Raw genomic sequence first — 22,921 nt, forward strand, 5'->3', positions numbered from 1 at the left:
ATTATCTTTAAATTGTGTTTTTAATATTTGGTTGGAAGCTGCCCAGAGTGGCTGGGGAAACCCAGCCAGATGGGCGGGGTATAAATAATAAATTGTTGTTGTTGTTGTTGTTGTTGTTGTTGTCCAGTCAGGACCAGTCCCTTTCTGTTCCAACTTCCTAAGCCTTCTCTTACTTGACACACACTGCAGAAGTCTAGGCTTACATTATTTCTCTGTAAGAATCAGTGTGTTCATAGACATGAGTATGTATATACCATTACAATATATGTCAGACTGGTGTCATTCCACAACCATAATGCTTTGTAAAATGGTGCTAGCTTCTTATTAAAATGTCACCACCCAGCAGAATGAAAATCTATTTTCATTTTTTGTGTCTGCTGTCCACAGTCCCTTTACCTTTGAAAACTTCATCCCCACTCTACGGATATCGCGGTTGCATCCTCTGTCTCACTAACTCTTGTATAGGTTCATTGCCCTGAACATGTCTAGAGATCTGTGGCAAGGTCATTCTGGACTGATTAGATGCATGTCATTTTAATTCCATAGACGAGTGTGCAGAGAAGCAACTGGAGCCAGTCTGCCAAACGCTGATGTCCAGGGGGAACGTGACATGCAATTAACTGGCACCAAACCATTCTGATGTGACATTGACATGAATTTTAAGATATGGTAAAAAGTTGCATCAGAAATGGCCCTGAGCATAATCTGGAAGCCACATGAGGCATTTCAAAGAGGGATGGAAATTAAGGGCTATATAGCTCATACACAGGTACTAAGTCAGCTTTTGCTAACCTACTGCCCTCTAAATGCTTTGGACTGCAATTCCAATCAAACCCAGACAGCATCATCCTCATATTCTAATGTAGAGCAATGTAACCAAAAAGGGTCTACTTGGAAAGAAAAACGATATACCGTCACTTCAAAGTTTGGAAGTCAAAAATTAACCGTTTCTAATGTTACGAGTTTGTGGGTACCAGTTTGGGGTGGAGGAAGTAGGTTGTATGCAAAACCCTTCTAATTCCTGGATCCAGCACAGATTCAATTCCTGGAATAGCCAGGCCAGGCTGGGTAATAGGCTACTAGGAGAACAGAGGAAAGGGGACTCTGTGCCAGAGAGTAAGTGGGTGGGGCCCCTGTCAATCACAGGTCCTAGAAGGGGAAGTGCTCCTAGAAACCTGCATTGCTTGGAGAACGAGGCGGCATGCAACAATATTTAATTTCATATTGCAGTAGATTGTGTGTGGGTGTGTGGGTGTGTGGGTATCCTCTCCAGACTGGAGTTTTATTGTAGGTGTATTCAGCAACATGTTCTTGACACAGTAACAGTGCAACTCATCATGGGTTTATCAAAAGCAAGTCATGCCAGACAAATCTCATTTCATTTCTTTTTCTTTTTCTTTGATAAAGTTACAAGCTTGGTGGATCAGGGGAATGCTGTGGACATTGTGTATCTTGATTTCAGTAAGGCTTTTGACAAAGTCCCCCATGATATTCTTGTGTAGAAGCTGTTAAAATATGGGCTGGGTGAGGTTACTGTTAGGTGGATTTGTAGCTGGTTGACTGATCTCACTCACCAATGGTTCCTCCTCATCCTCCTTATTATTTATTAAATTTATATACCTTATTTTATCTGAAGATCTTAGGGCAGTTCACAACATAAAAATACAATCTAAAAACACCAAATACATGATAAAAACAAGAGCAAAAAAACAAATTGACAACCGCTCCATGAATGAATAACTTGTACATTGTCCACTAATAATGAGCCATATGTTGAGATATTACTGCAATTCTGTTATGTTATTTTTTGTGATGTACAGTTGACATAGACATATTTATTTGTATCATTTATTATTCTAATGATCACTGTTTATAAAACCCAACTAAATAGTTGTTGTTTTTAAAAAAGTTACACTCTAAATACTCAGTGGCGTTGTGGAGGCAGGTAGTGGGAATCAGATCTATCCAGCTTTCATATTTCATATTTAAACCATAGGGCACCAGGTATGCGACAGAATCATCAACAAGCCTTTTGTTGGTATGGAAAGCTGATTCTGGCAGCATATTATGCCTGAAACGGCAATGAGAGGTGATAGCTGGAGGCCTGGCAGCTTGGTAAGACAGCCTTGAGCAACCCAGACCCTTAGGAAAGCTGAGTGTGCAGCACATGCTTAGTTATAAATGTCAAAATGTGCCAGGAGAAAGCCTGTGGCAGATAGGCACTGAGGAAAGGGACATATGTTGGGGAGGGCAGCCAAGTTGTGTGGTAAGATTCCTTCAGCTTTATTTCTGGAGATGCATCTCATACATACCGTTGACAGCAGAGAACATGCAGTGCAGATGGAGCCTGAAGAGTGGATAAAGTTCCTTCCATACTTTTTTCTTAGCCACTTTCAGGAAACAAACCTTCAGGATTTGCATGCTTATTTAGTTGCAATATTTATATGCTGATGCTCCTCCTCTTCCTCCTTCCCACATCATTGGTTCCAGGTGGTTTCCAGATATTGAACCACACCATAGTACAATCAAAGTAAATGTATAGAGCACAATTGAAAACATCCTCAAGACAACAGGCTGCTAACCGACAACAATACCCAAGGTAGGATTCACCTAATGAACCCCATCATCAGAAGCCCTTCCCAGGGACTTCCACTTGTACAATAGGGTTTTTCCCCCCCTCCGCCCACCATTGCTTTCTTGGCAACAGGGGTGCAAAAGTGAAATCAGTGGCACACTTGGGGTTACATTCTGTTTATTTCCCCCTTTCTCCCTTCTCAATCCAGTCTTATTTTTACTGTGCCTGGGACACCTCAGGGCAAAATAACAAAGGTATCTATGACTTAGTCATTATAGCTTATTTATGAATAGATGGATGGATGGGTGCACATTATTTTGATTAGGAGGGAGTCAATTTTCAAGAACTGTTTTAAAAGATGCCCACCCTAGTGTTGGCAATTAATCAAAATAAACTTCTTGGTGAGAAATTCTCATATCTAAATCGAGAAAATTAAGAGTAAGTTGTTTGTAGACACAGACACAGACACAAACACAAACACAAACACAAACACAGAGATACGTCCATTTAATAACAAGTACACAGTATCAAAAAGTGGCTAAATAAAGGCATTCAAGTGGTTGATGGAAATATGCCACTGTCAATCTTGCTAGAGCTATGTTTAATGGCTGGATGGGAATGTAGGAAGGATGCACAGACCTGCCAGCCTCCAGGTGCTGCTGGTGTGCTGCTGGGTCAAGTCATTGTCTCCAGGCTGCCTTGGTTCACAGCTCTGCAGACTTTGGCCATGACACGCCGCTGGTGTGATTCAAATTTTATAAAGGCACCAGTCCCTGCTACTTACTTATGTGCTAATGCAGACTTAAGGGACTCATGGCAGGGCAGTGCTTGTAGGAAATGCTCATTATTGTACAATGGTACCTTGGGTTACATACACTTCAGGTTACAGAAATACCCAGAAATAGTGCTTCAGGTTAAGAAATTTGCTTCAGGATGAGAACAGAAATCGTGCTTCGGCAGCTCGGCAGCAGTGGGAGGCCCCATTAGCTAAAGTGGTGCTTCAGTTTAAGAACAGTTTCAGGTTAAGTACGGACCTCCGGAACGAATTAAGTACTTAACACGAGGTACCACTGTATTTCTTTAGCAGTTAAAATATTCCTTTTTTTATTATTGGGCTTGTTTTTCCCACCAGGGCAGTAAAAATGGCACCATGTCACCACCATTTGCTATTTTTTTTAGCACCACCACTGTCGACTCAGGTTCATCTTGGGATCTAGATCCTTTTCATGCCTGCTGCAGCCAAGCCAGGTCACCCCCATCCTATACTTGCTGCTTTTCATTCTTGGTCCCTGAATGCAGGACTTTACAGTTATCTCTTTTGAATTTTGCCCTGACTTGCTAATTTTCTTTGCGCAGCGAAGGATATTCCCCTCCCTTCCATAGGAAAGCAATTCAAAGTTCAGTCCCCCAAACTTGTTGTTCAAGTGCTATAGTCTATGAACAAGGTTATCATGTAACCTCCTGTTTGAATAGTCCAGTTTTAATTATAAAAAGCCCTTTTGCTTCATGATCTACCCTTATTTTGCTGCAATTATAGAAAGACCAAAAACCTCTTCAATTGGAAAAATGTAAAAAAGAAGAAGAAGTCAATAATGTTGTACTAGAGAACAATATTTCTGATTCTAGGTTTAGACAGACTTGAGAATGCTATCTTAAAAGAAAATCTAACAACTGGGTGCACAGATTTTCAACTTAACACACCCCCATATATGTTTTCCTAAAAGTTTGTGACACATTGAGATTAGAAAAACCTGAAATTGTTATTAGCATGGGAAGCTATGGTGTGAATTGTAACCTGCCTGCTGTGTCGATAAATTGCCAGGCATAGCACCAACACCGACTATTCAAATTTGATGGAACTAATTTCGCATATCTTCATTTTTCAAATGTCAACTATCATGAAATATTAACCAGTGCTAAACAGCGTTCTCAAGGCTCTTCGAGCTTAGCGTCTGCATTCAGATGCAGTCATTTCATTGCATCAGATTCAGATGCACGGAATTGCTTTTATTAAAGTATACCAATAAAGGGGTAGGGAACCTCTGGCCCATGGGCCTGATCTGGGCTCTTCATTTGCCCCCTCCCCCAGCCCATTTTGGCCAAGCAGTGCACACCTGCTCTACAACTCACTTCCTAGAACATGTCATTAGACATTTCTATGCTTAATGCTCATACGTTTGGCTTGAATTTAGATTGTAAATCTGACTTCAGTCACTTCCTGCAGAAAAACAACAAACGACAATTCTTGTTAACAAGCCTTCTCACCACTTTCTTTTGAAATCCTTTCTTTCTGGGGCACTTTTTGAGGGAGTGGGGAGGACTAGCAGCTACTGCATGGAGCATAGAAATGAAGGGGGAAGCATGTAGAACGTTGTTTAACCTACCTGATTATCTCCTTGCCCTTATATTCCTGCCTGATCACCGAAGTCTTTGGAGGAGTCACTGTTAGTGACCCCCCCATGAATGGGATGCACAGCTCCTATACACCTTGAGCAGCGTGTTTAGTATTATGTGGTCAATTTTATGGAGCACCCTTCCACTGCGGTCAGACAAGCCCCTCCCTACAAACTTCCAATGCCTACTGAATACTTTTTTATTATTCCAATAGATTTTTAATTGAAGCTTGATCTTATAGTTCTATTTTTGGTACTGTGTTTTTGTAAACAGCTTAGTAAATTGTTTAAATAAATAACGTAACATAACATAACATAACATAACATAACATAAAACATAACATAATGAATGCACATTTATAGCACATGATAGCTTTGACTGCTGGAAAAGTATTAGTTAACATACATGTCCTAGCTGTAGGCAGCTCTGAAACCGAAGGAAGGGTGCATTAAGGGAAAATGCAAACGGACAGGATTCTAGGTTGTTCCACTTACCCCCCCCCCCAAGGTTGGGATTGTTCTTTGTGTAACCTAGAGCCTAGATCCAAATCTGGGGTTCTTAGACAGTGCTCTGGTATGACAAAGGGTTTGACAAAGTCAGTGTTGGGGTATCAGTGGACATTTGTGTGCATTCATGTTCCCTCTGATTTTCAGAAACGTGAAATACAAATTTTGTGATCTGTTATTGGAATTGGAATGTCAAGTTTGCACAGCGCCTATTAGAAATTTCCTGAAGAAAATATTTCATTTCGTATCAGAATGTGATGGTAGTGTTACTATTATATTTATTTCACTTGAATGCCAGTTTCAATTTATTCCAGGCTTTCCTCATTGTATTATGAGAAGTCTGCTAGCTCTGAATTTTCAGCAAATGGCTCACCATCGACAAGCCCTAGGCTAACATGTGTGCTGTGAGGCAGTGGTCAGAAAGAGCGCTTCCACCCTGCCTTGAGTTCACCTGGGATTGCTTTTAATCATGTCCTTTACTATTTGCACATTTCTGCTAATTCATTTGACAGCTTATAGTCAATGCTTGAGGTGATGTGCTTGAGATGATATATTCCAGTGAATGACAGAAAAATGAGCCGTTTGTCAATCTAGACTTATTTCTGAGGAATTTTATATATCCACTTATTCAAGGTCTGAATTACAAACTCAGTAGGTCAAGAGGTTTAATCAGATTTGCACATGCGAAGATGAAGATGGAAATGAAAAGCTCATTTCTCTTTCCTACCAGAAAAAGAAAGAAAGAAAAGGTTATTCCATGGAGGCTGCAGCTTAGAACAGTCAGCTGGACTCTGTATATTACTGCCTCACTTACCACATTTGCTCTTGAGAGGATGAACAGATCTGTTGTTTTTGGCTTCCTGATATACTAATGGGAAGTGTTAGGGGAAACGATGTAGCTCAATTGTAGAGCACATGTTTGGCATGCAGGAAGTACAAGGTTTAATTTCTAGCATGAGTGGACGGTCCACTAGATATTGCATTCTTGGAATTTTAAAAAGCTTCTGATAAAGTCTCTCACCAAAGGACTGGGTAAGAGGAAAGAGACCCTTATGGGTAAGTAACTCACAGAACAAGAAGTAGCAGAGAGTAGGAATAACTGGAGACTTTGCACAATAGATGGATGTAACAAATGGGATCTGCTTTGGGACCAGTGCTTTTTAATATGTTCATAAATGATTTGGAGTCAGGGATAATCAGTGACATGGCCATGTTGGTTGGTGACACACAATTATTCAGGCTAGTAAAAAACAAAAAGTGATTTCAAAGAACCTCCAAAAGATATTTCCAAACTGAGTGAACAGGCAGCAAAATGGCAGATGCAGTTCACTGCAAGTGATTATGAAATGATGTACTTTGGAGCAAAAAATCCTACTGTCACTTCTATGTTAATGGGTTTGAACAGGCACCGACAGACCAGGAAAGAGATCTTGGGCTTAATGAAAATATTGACCTAGTCTGTTGCAGCTGTGAAAATTCATGTTTGGGAATTTTGGAAATAAAATTGATCCCTTTTGCATAATACTGGAACTTGAGGTCATCCAATGAAAGTGAATATTGGAAGATTCAGCAGGAAGGACTTCTTCAACCATAGTACAGTTAGCCTATCATCCATGGAAATATCTGATGAAAATCTTGTATGAGCACCCTTCACAACTACACTATGACTAGTTTTCAAACTGTATTTTCAAAATGCAGGCTACGGGTATAATCTAGAGAAACAAAACAAGCCCATCCTTATGTGAATATGTCTATGGGACTTCAGTATCCTTAATATTCTGATTTTAATGTTTATCATTGAAAACAACATCCATGTTAATTCATTTGGCATGGCTTCTTCATTTTAAATTTTAAATCAGAATATACACATGCTACGAATGAAGTCTTCAGTTAGTCCAAGATACTGATAAAAATGGGGGAAATTGTAAAGAAATATTTTTTATTAAATCTGAAAATGCAGTAAACAGTGTTTCATTACAGACCAAAGTGAGAAATACAGATCAGCTAATGTTATACATCACAAACAACTGCAAGCCTTTTTCATATTGATCACTGGGTTTTGTTGTTGTAGATATCTTGTACATCTGCAACTCATACAGATATACTGGATTTTCACAACAGATCCCTGCAATACAAACTAGCTTTCTTTTTCACAATTTTGGCTCTGTTCTGTTCAGTTTGGGGACATCTTAAACGCAAATATGCTTTAAAAAAAGAGAAAGAAATCAATTATATTTACATTTTAAAGGGCAATTCATTATCTTTCTCAATAGAATCCATTTTCAGAGATGACAGGTGCCAATATGTGAAAGGGAGGAAAGTCTCTGACCATCAATGGCTGCTTTGTTTTCAAAAGTCCAATGGCTGCTTGCTGGCTCCATTCAACAAAATACTCAGGAGCTGAGTATATAAACCAGAATCATAATCTTAGTTGTCATTATGTAATCTTCAGAGCCGCAGGTATACATCCCTCTGGAGCTTAAACCTGCAAAAAGAAACAGAGATAGAAAAGTACACTCAAATCCACATACTCGAGGCATTATTGATAAGAGCTGGTTTTAATGTGCTTAATAATCACCATGCTTTGCTTTGCATGTTTCCCTCCACCCATCATGTTGATTATTTTTTTTCTTCAGGAGGATGAGGTCTAATACTATTAGTTGACTATGACGGCACTTTGAGGAGCACTGTTTCATTGTTCTGTTTCATTCCACCGTTGGTGAAAGACATGCAACCGTACAGTTCAATGCATAAAGTATAAAGTACCTAGGACAGGCATAGGCAAATTCTGCCCTCCAGATGTTTTGGGACTACAACTCCCATCATCCCTGACCACTGGTCCTGTTAGCTAGGGATCATGGGAGTTGTAGTCCCAAAACATCTGGAGGGCCGAGTTTGCCTGTGCCTGACCTAGGACATTCAACCCACAAACCAGTTAATATTTTGTGTTTGGATTTCAGTCAAGGAAAGCAGTGGGGCAATTAGATTATTCTGAACTCTTGACTTAATTATATTACAAGGGAGCCCCACCCCCCTTAAGCTGGAAATGTATATCACTTTGCTTACAGCATGCTTGCCAGGTGTTGAAGTATTTGGGGCTCTCATGTTTATCCAGCTGTGTAGGAACCTGGATTTCTGCCCCAAAGTCTTGTCCTGATGGTACCATTCAATAGAACAACACCAGCTTTGCAACCTAACTCTACCCATATGAAACTGCTCACCCACCAAAGTCGTTGGAGGGTCTGTGGTCGGGTTACTTGAAATGGGTCATCATGCCTCCTGCCTGGGGGGAACGAGCCCTTGCAACTGACTTTCTCAAGATGCACATTTCATAACTTCTATTTACTTTTCCTAGTGGATGGCCATGTACTGCCCCCAGGCCTTCTATGATAGTGGAGTTGGTTTTCAGTGCCCCTGATGCTGTATATTTTTTTTAAAGAAACCTTTTAATGCACTATTATTTATTTAATTAGACCATTTGCATCTGCCCTTCATCCAAATATTTTAATGTGGCAAGTAGCAGAAATCCATACAAAGTGAGATCGCTGCTTTGAATTTGCATTTTGTAATGTGCCTCTCGTTCCTTTACTTACATTTTATGCTTGCATTTAACTTTAGTGAGCCACTTTGGTGGTTCTTTGGCTGAAAAGCCACCCAGAAATAAACTTTGGCATGACATGACATTGATGTGCAGTGGAGAATGACGGCTAAGCTCCCAGCCCTGGTAACGTATTATCTCCTTATTCCAGCGCTCTGTGCATTCTGATTCCCTATGCGGAGGCAGAACCAGCCATCAGTACCAGACTACTAGAGCTGGTTTAAAATAACAACTATTTAAGAATCATTGGAGGGCAGGGAGGACGTGGAGAGGACACCTGGATTTGCCCCCATGCTTTGCACCATATCCTGCCCCTGCCCCAAATCCCCTTAAGGCCCTCTTCAGTAGCTTTGGTTGAAACATGTACTGATTAGTACAGTGATGTACCCTACCTAAAGCTCCGTGTAAGGGTGTTCCTTCACCTCAACGAACTAAGCTCTCATCTCACTTCTGTACACTCTTTCCATTTCTTCTGCTTTTTATCTTTCTAGTATCAATCTTGAAATCATCCATTTTCTATCTCTTGTTTCTTGCCCCTTTCGCACAGATTTGCCCCCTAGTCTCCATGTTCATGTTATTCCATCTTTATCTTTTGCAATACCCTCTCATTGTTTCTCCTTTCGCCTCCCTTTTGTTTCCTTTCCAGTTGAACGACTCCCTGTTCCCACAGTTCACACATGCCTGTTGATAAATTGATGGCCGCAAGCAATGCTTTTTTGGGGGGACGGGATGCATACCCCTAAACATTTTGTGAATCTAAGTTTGGTCTCAATATGAGTAGAAAAATGAGAGTACCCCCTAAACATTTTTTAGCACTGGCCGCAGGTGTGAATAGGTCATGAGATTTTTTTCAGTTCAGTTAGTTCACAGGTGCAGGTGCCTATAATTGTGTGGGGGGAAGGAAACCAACCCCTTGTTTTGCATAGGAATAGGCAAACTGTTTCTTCGTCCCTCCATCTCCCCTCCCCTTCAGTTAAAATAAATAACTGGGAGCCTGTGGGCAGAGACATTGGCTGTTTAAACCTATACACAGTCCTCAGTATATTTTAGGAACCTTTAAAATAGTAAATAACGAGGATTATTATGCTGAAGAGTTTAATTTCAACCCAACCCAGTAACTGATTTCCACACAGCTGCAGCCTCCACTTAAATCAGCAAGCCGCAGATCCGCAGCCCCCTGAAAATTCTGCTGCATTTCCCCCCTCATGTTAATTGGTTTTCCTTTTTCCCAACCAGGCACGTAAGAGACTGTTCCCAGGTTTACCTGGTACCATAATATCAAGTTAGTGTCAAAGGTCTATCCAGCTTTAGTTCTTCCCAGCAGTCAAGGGACCACAGCAACAGTGTTGGGGAAGGGGGGGGGTGAGGTAACTCACTGGACATGGTTGGAATCCTAATTTCCTCACTGCTGCTCCCTTCCCCTCCATCGCTCACAGTTCTTATTTCTACGAGATAATCTTCTTCGAAAGGTACCAGCAGCTCAGCGGATGTACTGTTTGTCTCCAATATATGAGTGGTGCTTTGTCGGTTTTGCCTATACAGAATCTAAATATAAAACAAGAGAAGGGCAGGACCTGTTATATTATTGCTGCTTGCTTTTGTTAAGGCTTCTCTGCATGGTGGGTTGTGTTCTCAAACATTTCTGCAGTGTATTTTCAAGCACCCTGTGGGCACATTCAGCAAAAACACAGACCGCTCCAGTTGCTTACAAGAAATCCCTATGGAGATTCCCCATGTGGAATCTGAAGAGGTGCACGGATATGTTCACAATGCCTCCCTGTCTTTCATGCAGCGGCACATCTTCAACCTTATAATCCAGCACTTCTCGCTGTGTTCCTTGGAGCTTCTGGGTCCCTTAAAGCAGCCCAAAGGGTTCCACAATGTAAAAAGTTGCCGTTGTGGACACATTTGCATAATGTGTGATTTCCATTGCGCTGCAGCCATGAGAGTTAAATGCACTTATTTCCTTCCTTCTCAGAGCTTTCCAATGGCTAAATCAGTAGCAGCCAGATGGGCTGTGCGGGCAGAGCAAATCTGCTTACCTGCTTTGCCAGTGCTACACCAATCTGATGCTCTCCACCACTTCACCCCTCTTAGTAACTGGCAGTGGAGTGCAGTGTTGAGAAGTCAGGTAAGCAATGCAACTTTGCCTGCCCCATTTGCTACTGAGTTGAGTGTGCTGCTCAAGCCCTTATCACAGGAATTCCTTGCCTCCTTGTAAGTGCCTTCCATTGGAGCCAACTCCTAGGGACCAAGGTCCCTTTGAACCCACCCATAAAATGTTTCAGGGGGCACCCCTCCCCCAAAGTTAATGGCCATTGTCATTCAAATGGTGTGTGTGATCAATGGTGTGTGTGATCATCTTGTGATCAATTATGTGGGGTAGGGCTTACCTTCCCCCCAAATAATATTTCATTCAAGCTGGCACCAGCTCAGCTAAATACATATATTTCACGGGGCCAGATACAGGAATACTATTTGCAAAGTAGTAGAGATTTGTTATTGCCCCATGTCAGAAAGAATGGGGGAACCAGTTCTTTGATAATGGCACCATTTTTATGTTGTGATTAAGAATTAAAGAAGGCAGGCACAAAGTCAACTTATTTATTGATCTCACAGCTGACCTGTAGAGAGGGATGTGGTGACAGATCATTTCTCAGTTGCCTAGCTGACAATTCCATTTTATGGAAGGTGGAATAAACAACAGGGAGAAACTGATTAACAAAGTGGAACTACTGAGAACTTTTGGAGGAAGTGATCATGTCTTCTTGGGTTTCATTATACCTGTGGTTCTCAAACTTTTTTCCTCTGGGCCACACTTTCAGAATAAAAAAATGGTTGGGCTACACCAGTGTTTTTTTTAATGGATAAGAAATATATTGGAAAACCAAAAGAAGCAACTCCAACAGTACTTGATTTATAACACAGAACATAACTACTTTGTAATATAATTGGACATCCAGAAAGTATAAAACATGAATCGTTCCCAAAATAGAATTATAACCAAGTCTCTTACATATGTACCTTAAGTATGTATACAAACTCAATAAGAGATGTGAGCTTGTAGTATCACTTGATGCTCTTGCTCTCATTTTGAAAAGTTTTCTATTCATATTTTACAAATAAAAACAAATTTATACTATACTACACTGAAATGTTCAAATGTTTCTTTGATTATCTTGAATCTTCCAACCGCACGTGCCATCCTCTGCTGCCTCACCAGTGTGACACACCACACTCTTTGAAAACCACTGCATTATACAGAGACAAGGGAAAGCTGAGTGAAGTCGGACACACATTCTGGACTTTAAGAAGGCTGATTTCAAAAATCTTAATGGAACTACTGGGTGAGATCTCATAGTCAGAAATACTGAAAGAGAAGAGAGTCCAAAATGATGAGAGTTTCTTAAAGCTGAACTATTGAGAGCAGAAATGCAGGCAATTCCAACAAGAAAAACGGAAGGCATCTGTGTCTGCATAAGGAGTTTACAGATAAGCTGAGATTTAAGGAGGACATGTATAAGAGGTGGAAGAAAGGGGAATCATGAAGGAATAGTATACACGAGTAGCCAACAGTTGCAGGGAGAAGGTCAGGTGGGCCAAAATTCAGAATGCGCTTAGTGTTGCCAGAGAGGTTAAAAATAATATTAAAAGGTTTATCCAGCTATGTTTGAAACAAGAGGGAACAACAAGCAAGTAGTAGGTTCTCTGCATGGAGAAGATGGAGAAATGTTAATGGGTGTCAGAGAGAAGGTGGAACTGCTCAACATCTACTTTGCCTCTTCATCCAAAAGGAAAGCAATGCCCAATTTGGTGATAATGGAATAAACAGTGCAAGGAGGAAGCTGCAGCCCAAGATTTGAAAAGAGGTAGTAACAGAACACGTAGCTACTTTAAATGAATTTGCAGATGACACCAAACCGGGGGGGGGGGGGGTAGTTAATGCCACAGAATACAGAATCAGAATTCAATATGAACTTAACGGATGGGAGAACTGGGCTCAAACTAACAAAATTAATTTCAGTAGGGAAAAATGTAAGATTCTAGGCAGGAAGAACCAGCTGCACAAATACAAGATGAGAGACACCTGACTTACTGAAAAGGATCTAGGGATCTTAGTAGACCATTAACTTACATGAGTAAACAGTGTGATGCAGCAGCAAAAAAGCTAATGCTTTTATAGGTTGAATCAACAGAAATATAGTTTTTGTATCAAGGGAAGTAATAATACCACTCTATTCTGCCATGGTCAAATCACATACAGAGTAGTGTGTCCAATTTGGGGTGCTACAATTTAAGAATAATATGGACAAGCTGGAACATGTGTAGAGAAGGGCAATCAAGATGATCAAGCATCTGAAAACCAAACTTAGGAGAAGTTGTTAAGGAAGTTGGGTATCTTTTGTCTGGGAAAAAGGAGATAGGATAGCCATCTTCAAAAACCTAAAGGGCTGTCACATGGAAGATGGAACAAGCTTGTTTCTTCTGCTCCAGAAGGCAGGATCTGAACCAATGGTTTCAAGTTACAAGAAAGAAGACTAGACATCAGGATGAACTAATAAGAGTGGAATGGACTCCCTTGTGAGGCTGTGGACTCTCTTTCCTTAGAGGTTTTTAAGTAGAGGTTGGATGACCATGTGCCATGGATGCTTTAGTTGAGATTCTTGCATTGTAGGGCTTTGGATTATATGACTCTCAGGGTCCCTTCGAACTCTACAATTCTATGATTCTATTGGGTTAGGCAATGGTAGCAGATGCTGCCGCAAAGGCTTAAGGCATGTTGGATGGAGAAACAGCTGAAGGTACGAAGTAGGTGGCATGGAGGGAGGGCAGAGTATGAAAAAACAAGCCATAGTTACTTTGATAATCTGCAGGTGATCATTAGACCATGTCTTAGGCATGGTTGAACCTGATGTGCAAAGCGAGCCGATAACCAGTCCATCTAGTTCAAGAGAGGAGGCAGAGATAGAAACCATACCCTTCCTTGTTCCCTCCCTTTCCATAGTACATCTCCACATGGCAACTGCAGGTGATAGCCATGTATCAGAGACAGAGAAATTGGTCAGATGTTTCCTCAGCACACTCTGATCAGATCATGCATAGGGATAACAAGAATAAAGGGATCACTTCCCTTCTTATATTTGATGGCTTTCAACCCAGTTTGACTAACATGACTAACAAGATAAAGAGTCACATGATAAAGATCCTGTTATTTTGAACTGATTTACTTATCTGATTCTCTTATAGACTGCCCTTAATCCATTTAGGATCATAGCATGGTTCATAATACAATAATGCAATAATATAAAATACCATCCATAAAACCACGGACTACTAAACTGTAGATAAAATCAGGAATTTACAACTCCTCTTGTGTTTCCTTGGGAAACCCAGCCAGATGGGTGGGGTATTAATAATAATAATAATAATAATAATAATAATAATAATAATAATAATAATAAATGTTGCCAAGTTCTCATTGCAGCCTTAGATGGCAGAGTGGGGTGCATATGTATGTTCTACAAACAAACAAACAACCTATATATGTAGAGAACTAGATTCTCAGGGGAAAGGGTTCTAGCCTACATTTACCATTCGAGTTTTCTACATGGAGCAGTGATGGATTTTTTTGGAGGGGGATATAGAAGGCCACTTAGTCAAGTTAAGCCCGCAATCTGGAGAACTGGTACAGCCTCATAGATTCACCTCAATGAAACCTATGTCTTCGACTGATGTGACTGATGACATAGGATATCTGTCTGATCTTCGATGTATAGATGTGATGATGAAGAATAGCCTTTTGGTTCTTAATTTACATTGTGGTCAGTCATCTCCTTTGTGGTTAAAGCCTCTGCATATACCATAGTCTTTGGAATGATATTTTCCATTTCAAAAATAACATTTGTGGCAGCATGATTTGCATAAGACTCATTGACATTTTGTATTTACGTTCACCACTTATGTTTCATGTGAAAACAGTTTTCTGCACTGACTACAGAGTCAGTTATCTAGATTCTCTGGGATCTCAGGATAGTCCACTTTTGTTATCTGAGTGCCCATCAAACATAGCACATGCTCTGTACTTCAATACATTTCACGTAATAAGATGATGAAGGAATATAATTGCTTTTTAGATCCAAATAAAAAATAGCAATACTTTACTTAAAATACAGCCACTCACAGGAGTTCCTATGTTTAACATACTTACTTTGTAGCCTAGTACTTCAGACTCATTTTCCATTGTTTTCACATGCTCCCAGTTCAAGCATATCTTCGAATTTGTCAGTTTCCAGGCAATGTTGGCTGGGCGTTGACTTGGGGCTTTAATAAAAGATAAGGACAATATGCATCATTTCCAGACAGAAGCTGCACAAACTGTTAACATGAAAAGTACTCAGATATGACTGATTCAAACTCAAAGTAACTATTTAAAGACTCTTATTGCAATCGCCTTTCCTATGTGAAGCAAATTCTATTCATAACAGGCGGGGAAGAACAGAACCCACTGATCAAAAAACTGTATTAACAAATTACATTATTAATAGAGCCCACAATCTGGCTAGCTGTATGCTTTTGCACCCAGATGCTGGGAAGATATTTCATTTCAAGTTCCACAGTTATTCCACAATCATTGGCCTGGGATGTACCATGTAGCTCAAACCAGCTAGGGAATGTGATGCTTGCCACACTCACCAAAAGCATTTGACTCATAAAACCCCGCAAGTGTCAATACGTTATGATGTTCTTCCCGGTCCTGGGAATTGTATAGTGAAATAGATGCCAACCCTCATATACCTATGTGGGTACCCTTTCTTTTTGTGTACAATGTCCCTAGTTGGTTTTCAGGGGTGCCATATGCAGAGGGAGGGAAGGTGGCCACCCCCATAGGCATATGGAGGTTGTCATCTTTTTCTCAAGGAATGTCTTTTAGAAAGAACAGATAAGAGGAGAACCACCTCACTAAAAAAATAAAAGGGGGGGGGGGAGAGAAAGCAAGCTGGAACAAATCATGCCTGGAAAGGTTGTACACATGTGATCTAAACTGCATGTCCATGTTTCAATCTGAGCATGATTGGTGGGCTATAAACCATGCAGGCTTGCTACAAATTGTGGAGGAAACCAAAATCTTCTCCCATCTCTAGTGAACAGAAGTGCCTGTTGTGGGTGGGCGCAGGGCAGGGTTGTTGGTTTTCAGGGAAAACTAGTAGGGTGGTAGGGACAGTGGAGGCATCTGGAACAGATGATTTGGAGCCAGGAACTCTTCTTCAGGTCAGACTTCAACAGAGATGGAGAGGGGCTTGTTTAATCCTTTGAGCACCTGTTGCTCATTTCCAGGCCTGACTCTGGTAAAAAAAATTCCTTAAGCTCTGAATGCCCTGTGTGTGCCATTTCTTGGGGTCTTGGTTCAAGAGGTACCGAGACTAGATTCTTACTGGGTAGCCACTGCCAACTGGTGAAATATATTATCTACAGTACATGCCTGTGTAAGTGGAAAGGCATAAATATATCTTATTCCATAAATATTTATTTCACAAAGATAGCTGGAAAATTCTAGACATATTTCTTAGCTCTGATCTGATTTTATTAAAAAAGACACAGAAGAGTTTTGATGAGCAACAACTAAGCAAATTATTAAAGGCAATTGAAACAGTTTCTTTTTGTCCATATAAAGACTGACCACAAGTTCACAGCTGGAAAAAAATATACAAAGTATAACCAGATTTCTTACTATCTCCAAAGTTATATGGTGCACATTCCCACACATCATTGTTCTGTGAAGTAGGAAGATAGAACTGTGTGGAAGGATACTTATTTGAGCCTTCTATAGCTGGCATTTCAGCCAATGACAAGCTTCCCTCAAGATGCCTAATTTTATTTCATTAAGTCCTCTTCAGAAATTTCCCTCCATCCATTCCAGCTCCACCCTCCCAACTTCCTTCCATTTGGTGGAGGGCCTGCCCACCTATATGCATTCAGCTGTTCTCCATGTAATTTGGAATCCCAGTGGTGCAGATGAACCTTAATTGTGTATTCAGTTAGAGGTGTATAGGTTCTCCCTGCTGAATATGTGCAGTTCAAAAGACAGGAAGAAGATCAGACTGCATGGAGATTAGCAGATGGTCCACATTGTCCCATTCCCACACAACTCTCCCATCAATGCATCCATGAACATGTGAGAATATAGTTCTTTCTGGAGAGGACTATATTACATTCTACTATGTTATACTGAACTTAACTATCCAATAGAAGGATTGTGATGCAACAGATGACCTTGTTAATGAGTCTTCTGCAATTTCAGGTACCATCTTGTATGAGAGGTACACTTCATATACCTGTGAAAGACTAACAGCACAATCCTATGCATGCTTCCTAAAAAGCAAGTCCTGCTGTGTTCAGTAGGCTGATTTACTAGCAAGTGTGTTTAGGATGCAGTCTAAAAATATAAAGCTAGAAAAGGTGAAATCGAAACAATCCATAGTTCACTTTGCTATGCAAGTTAGTCCACAAGTAAAATCCATTAGTTGTGTTGTTGTTGTTGTTGTTGTTGTTGTTGTTGTTGTTGTTGTTAATAGTTTGATTTTTTTTGGTCTGATTCTCACTTCCATGTCCTTACTAAAATGCAATGGGTTGCATCTGGGAGTGAGAATATAATAATAATAAATGTAAAAATCACAATTTGTTGCCCTTTCCTGATGTCAAATTCAGGTTCCTGAGGTGGCCATCTCATTCTGCCCAATGATAGGGCTGGGCCAGGGAGAAGGGTATCACCTCCCACACTGTTCCAGAGTATCCTCCAACCCCACAGAACAGTTTTTCTGGACATACAGGGGGCTGCAGGGGGAAGAAAGAACTTTCCTCTGTTGAAGCACCCCAGAAGCAGCATTTGCTCATGGAGACTCTGAAGCCAACCCATTTTATGGATTTGTTGTTCCCCCATTTTATGATACTTCCTCCACCCAAATTCTATATTCTCTTCTATCACTGAGTGTAAGATATGGAAAGTGTTTGAAGTCCTCATCCCGTCCACTCCCTCTTTGATGTGCACTATGCAGAAGAGTGTTTATAAGGATTCTGCATGCATTAAAAATGAATAACCACAAAACACCCTTTACCTGTGCATTAGTGGCCACCTCTCCATACGTAACCTAAAAAGGAGAAAGAGTTAAACGAAAAAGGGCAAGGTGATGTTCCAGTTAATTAAAAGGTATTACTGGGGACTCACTATTTCTCGTAAACCCAAGGTGATTTTGAATGAGAAGGATGAATTGTAGGCTCATCAAATCAATGGAAGATAGGTGGAGAACATTGAGATATTTTCACAGAGGACTATGAACACCATTCCAGCTCTCATGCATTTCCAATGATGCTTAATCAAAGAGGGAAACTGAGGGAATATTTACACCATATTCTAATTTTTCCTCTGGAATTTTAAGGTATGTCAGTTTAGACTCCTCACAATACATCACAGTTCAAATGTGATGTGATTCTTCTTGACTGCTAGGATATTCTCTTTCCACACTATTTTGAAGTTACAGGTTGTACCAGGCTTTTGTCTGGCACTACTGGGAGAAACTGAAAACAGATATATACTCATTAAACCCCATAAAAACAATCCAGCATTCAGGTGCACAAAGGCCTATTGAAATGAATGAGTGTGGAACACTTCTAACCCTTTGATGAACTATAGATTTTCTGCAGTAGTGCTATAATGAAGCAGCCACGCTCCTTGAGCCAAAATGTTATTTTCCTCCATTTTTAACAATGGAAAGGAAGAACAAACAAAAGGACCATCTCATATCCTCACCCTTTTCTTTTTCCTGCTATTCTTAAGGTGCTGAAATTTCTAATGTTACATGCACCTTGTTCAACTGAAGGTTAGTAGAAATTCCAGCTGTAAATGTGATCAAGCCTTCAAAATGACAAAAGGAGTATTTCCCAAACAAGTAACAAAATCCATCAAATGATACACATACTAGATCATGGGTAGGCAACTTAAGGCCTGTGGGCTGGATGCGGCCCAATCACTTTCTCAACCCGGCCTGGGAATCAGCGTGTTTTTACATGAGTAGAATGTGTCCTTTTATTTAAAATGCATCTCTAGGTTATTTGTGGGGCCTGCCTGGTGTTTTTACATGAGCAGAATGTGTGCTTTTATTTAAAATGCATCTCTGGGTATTTGTGGGGCATAGGAATTCGTTCATATTTCCCCCCCCCCCAAAAAAAATATAGTCCAGCCCACCACATGGTCTGAGAGACGGTGGACAGGCCCATGGCTGAAAAAGGTTGTTGACCCCTATACTAGATTCTATTAAAAGGATTGGACTTAATTCATTGATTTAGAACTGCTTCCTGTTAGCAGAGGTGGATTTAGGGGAGCACGACCAGTTTGGTCACACAGAGGATGCTGCAATTATTATTGAGAATGGAGCATGAGAAGCAGGGTGTGTGTGCCGAATGTTGGTGTTGTATTATGAGACCCCCTAGTCTGCTGCTGCTATTAAGTGCACATATCTTCCATGCAGGAATTTTGTAACACGAGGTAGCCCTCAATGAGAGTTGTGCAAGAGAAGAATAGAAGAGTATTCTGGCCCATGCTTTCGAAAAGTACAGCTCATGACACAATCATTCCCCCACCTCCCCAGAGGTGCATCTGTAGAGAGCTTTTGCAATAATTCCTTTAGAGAAACTGCAGACCTGTGGCAACTCATTTCCTAGACAGGAGCTGTTGAAAATTAGTCCAAGACTCGAAACAGACAGAGGTGCCTGGCATTTCCATCTGAGTTGGTTGTCTCCCAATCCAAAGTGTTGCTTTCTTAGGGGTCTGCCTTGCATAGCTGCCTGTACTTCCAGGAAGCAAGGGCAGCACTTGGACAGCAAAGAAATATGGTGGGCTAGGCACTTCATGGTGACCCACATTAATCCCTTTGAAATTTTGTAAATTGTATGGTTTACTTCATGTGGTGAAGTGAACTGACTGGTTTACTGCTTGCGATTATTGTTTTAATTATGTTGGGAAAGCTGGGTGCCCAATCAGTCTCTGAATGAAGGGGAGGACTTTTCATTTAGTAACACACAGACATATATCCAATACCCATGCAGTACTTAAGCACTGCATTTTTTTTTAAAAAGGTGGCAACTTTATCAGTTATTGTAGTTCAGCATCCAGTATCATCACTTCCTTTTGAAATATAGGACAGACATACTAGTTGTGGAACTTTATGATGCTTTTCTACTAGGAAAAGTTGTGCTGCAGCAGGTTACTGTGAGTCAAGTGCACTTGTGCTTTTTTAAAAAAAGTCATTGGCTGTTTAAGATACTCACGTGCTTTTTTTGTAGTGACGTTAACTGGGACACTGGATGGTCCAGTCCCAGCTGTGTTGAAAGCCCTCACTGTGGCAAAATACATTGTATTGGCCCTGAGGCTGGTGATATTTTTGGCCGTGATGTTGCCATTGACTCTGACTTTGCCAGTTGCAGAATCCTTTGAGTCGTCCGTCCAGTACAAGACCTAAAGTTTAAAAGCAAGGGTTCATTGCTTTTTCTCCAATTACAATCTTGATTGGAAAGAAGACAAGCAGACAAGTAATGCTTCAAGAGGGACACCTGATTTTGTAATTGAAGCTGTCAAGATATAACAGCAGGCATGAATATTTATAGCATTTCTTGCATCCTGAATACAAACCACAGGTGGGGGGAAACCTACACATAAACAAATTAGGACTCCTTTGCTTTTATAGCTATCCAAAGGGGAAACTTTGATAAGGTGAGTAATGCTTAAGAGCTTGTCGATCTATAATTAAACCATGAAGGAAAAAGGAAAAAGAAATGAAATGAAAGAGGATTCCTAGAGAGATCTTAATTATTATGTTTCTTGCCCATGTAGTTACAATTCAATAACTATTGACTTAGGCCTCCCTTTGAGCTCTAACAGTTGTTTGATGTGGAAGAGCATGTGCTTTCTGAACTAGACCATCCACTCTGAGGTTCAGCAGCAAATGTAGTTACAGTGGCACCATCCCCACACAAGAGAAGGTTTCAGCAGGCTTGGGAACATAGGAAGCTGCCTTATACTGAGTGAGACCCTGACAGCAGCTCTCCAGGACTTTAGACAAGAGTACCTCCCAATCCTACCTGGAGAGGCCAGGGATTGAACTTGGGACCTCCTGCATGCAGAGACCATTAATTAGTATTGAGCCAAGACCCTTTTGGGCCCTTTTTGTGTGTGAAGTCAAGGTTTGCAAAACTGCAAACTATCTTTCCACAAACCCTGCAGAACAGCTCCCCCTGCCTTGGGGTGGGGGGAATGGGGATACAAGAGAGAGGGAAATCATTCCATGAGTGCTACGACAACATTGGATGCAACCCATAGCTATTAAAAGCTACTAAAGAAAGGAATATAAGAAAGAAAATGGTTTATCTGGTTTGAGATAATAGAATGCACAGACAGTGCAATTTGCTACCTCCCATTGCCAATCTGTAAGCTGCCCTCCAGTGAATCATGGAATATTTAAAGGTAAAGGTAAAGGGACCCCTGACCATTAGGTCCAGTCGTGGCTGACTCTGGGGTTGTGGTGCTCATCTCGCTTTACTGGCTGAGGGAGCCGGCATACATCTTCTGGGTCTGTGGCCAGCATGACTAAGCTGCTTCTGGTTTGGCGAAACCAGAGCAGCACACGGAAACGCCGTTTACCTTCCCGCTGGAGTGGTACCTATTTATCTACTTGCACTTTGACATACTTTCGAACTGCTAGTTGGCAGGAGCAGGGACCAAGCAACGGGGGCTCACCCCGTCGCGGGGATTCGAACCGCCGACCTTCTGATCGGCAAGTCCTAGGCTCTGTGGTTTAACTCACAGTGCCACCCGTGTCCCCATGGAATATTTACAGAGATTCTAATTGCACAGGGCGAGTTTGTCTAAAAAACAACAACCCCAAAATGTTATTCAAAGTTGAAAGGAGACCAATCTGTCTGAAAATAATCACATGCAAGGCATTGGACTAGAGGATATGTATACAAAAGCAGGAGAGGTTGAGGTTGAAAAGCTGTGTTGCAAGAATGCTGGTGCTCAGGAGGCAAGAAACCAGAAAGGCTATTAATGAAATAGCAGAGAAGATGGTGTGTTGGAAAGGAGGAGTCAAATAGAATAATGGGATGAAACGATCTTGAAAATCAGGAAAATAGCAGTTAAAAGTGGAGCTTGACTGGGAGGCTGGAAGCAGAGAGGGACAAGAAAGAATGGACATGAAATGTTGGCATACAGCAAGTGAACAGAAAAGGTTACAGTAGAACCTAGGGAACTGTGGGGCAAAAAGAAAAAGGGACAGAAGGGTAAGGTAGTATATATCTATATATGAATGAACCAGCTATATTTGACTACAAAAATTTAATATGAAGTGTCCCACCTCATAGCCAAGAACCCTTCCAGTATGTCTGTTCCACACAACAGGATTCCAAGAGACTTCTATTTCTGAGGCTGAGAAACTTTGTACAATGGTTCCAGTTGGTGCTATCTGTGGCTCTGGGAGAGCAATAGTGGCACAGAAAACATACATTTTAGAGACCACAATGTAATACCAAGTTGTTATAATGAAAAATAAACAGAAGGGGTTATAAATCTGTAGAAATCATGAAAAGTTTGATATCTCACAACTAAAGACTTCCTGTGGCAACCAACTTCTTATGATGTAGTGAATTTAGCTATTGAACCACCATGACATTATTGCACAGCAATGCATCCATGCCACTGTCTAGGATGTGATGTCAAACGCTTCACAATATGCTTCGGATATCAGTTACACCAAAGTAAGAAGACCCAACAATGTCAAAAATGGTAAGACATGGATGATT

At 40.8% G+C, this 22,921-nt stretch overlaps 1 protein-coding gene across 4 annotated transcripts in view; it reads right to left on the reverse strand.

Moving 5' to 3' along the window:
- Positions 1–7,616: 7,616 nt before the first annotated feature.
- LOC114590892 (contactin-6-like) overlaps positions 7,617–22,921 on the reverse strand; it is a 190,929-nt gene continuing 175,624 nt past the window's right edge. For 3 of the 4 annotated variants that reach the window (XM_077925020.1, XM_077925021.1, XM_077925022.1), the window contains 5 exons: positions 22,477–22,592; positions 20,396–20,582; positions 15,282–15,394; positions 10,450–10,618; positions 7,617–7,960 (listed from right to left, as the gene is read on the reverse strand). In XM_077925020.1, the coding sequence (XP_077781146.1) occupies positions 7,869–7,960; positions 10,450–10,618; positions 15,282–15,394; positions 20,396–20,582; positions 22,477–22,592 (677 nt within the window). In that variant the 3' untranslated portion in view covers positions 7,617–7,868. Of the gene's footprint in view, positions 7,961–10,449; positions 10,619–15,281; positions 15,395–18,186; positions 18,220–20,395; positions 20,583–22,476; positions 22,593–22,921 lie in introns of those variants that run through there. The other variant, XR_013392004.1, reaches the window with a different exon arrangement.

Source organism: Podarcis muralis, chromosome 2 (genome assembly GCF_964188315.1).
Source record: "Podarcis muralis chromosome 2, rPodMur119.hap1.1, whole genome shotgun sequence".
NCBI lineage: Eukaryota > Metazoa > Chordata > Lepidosauria > Squamata > Lacertidae > Podarcis > Podarcis muralis.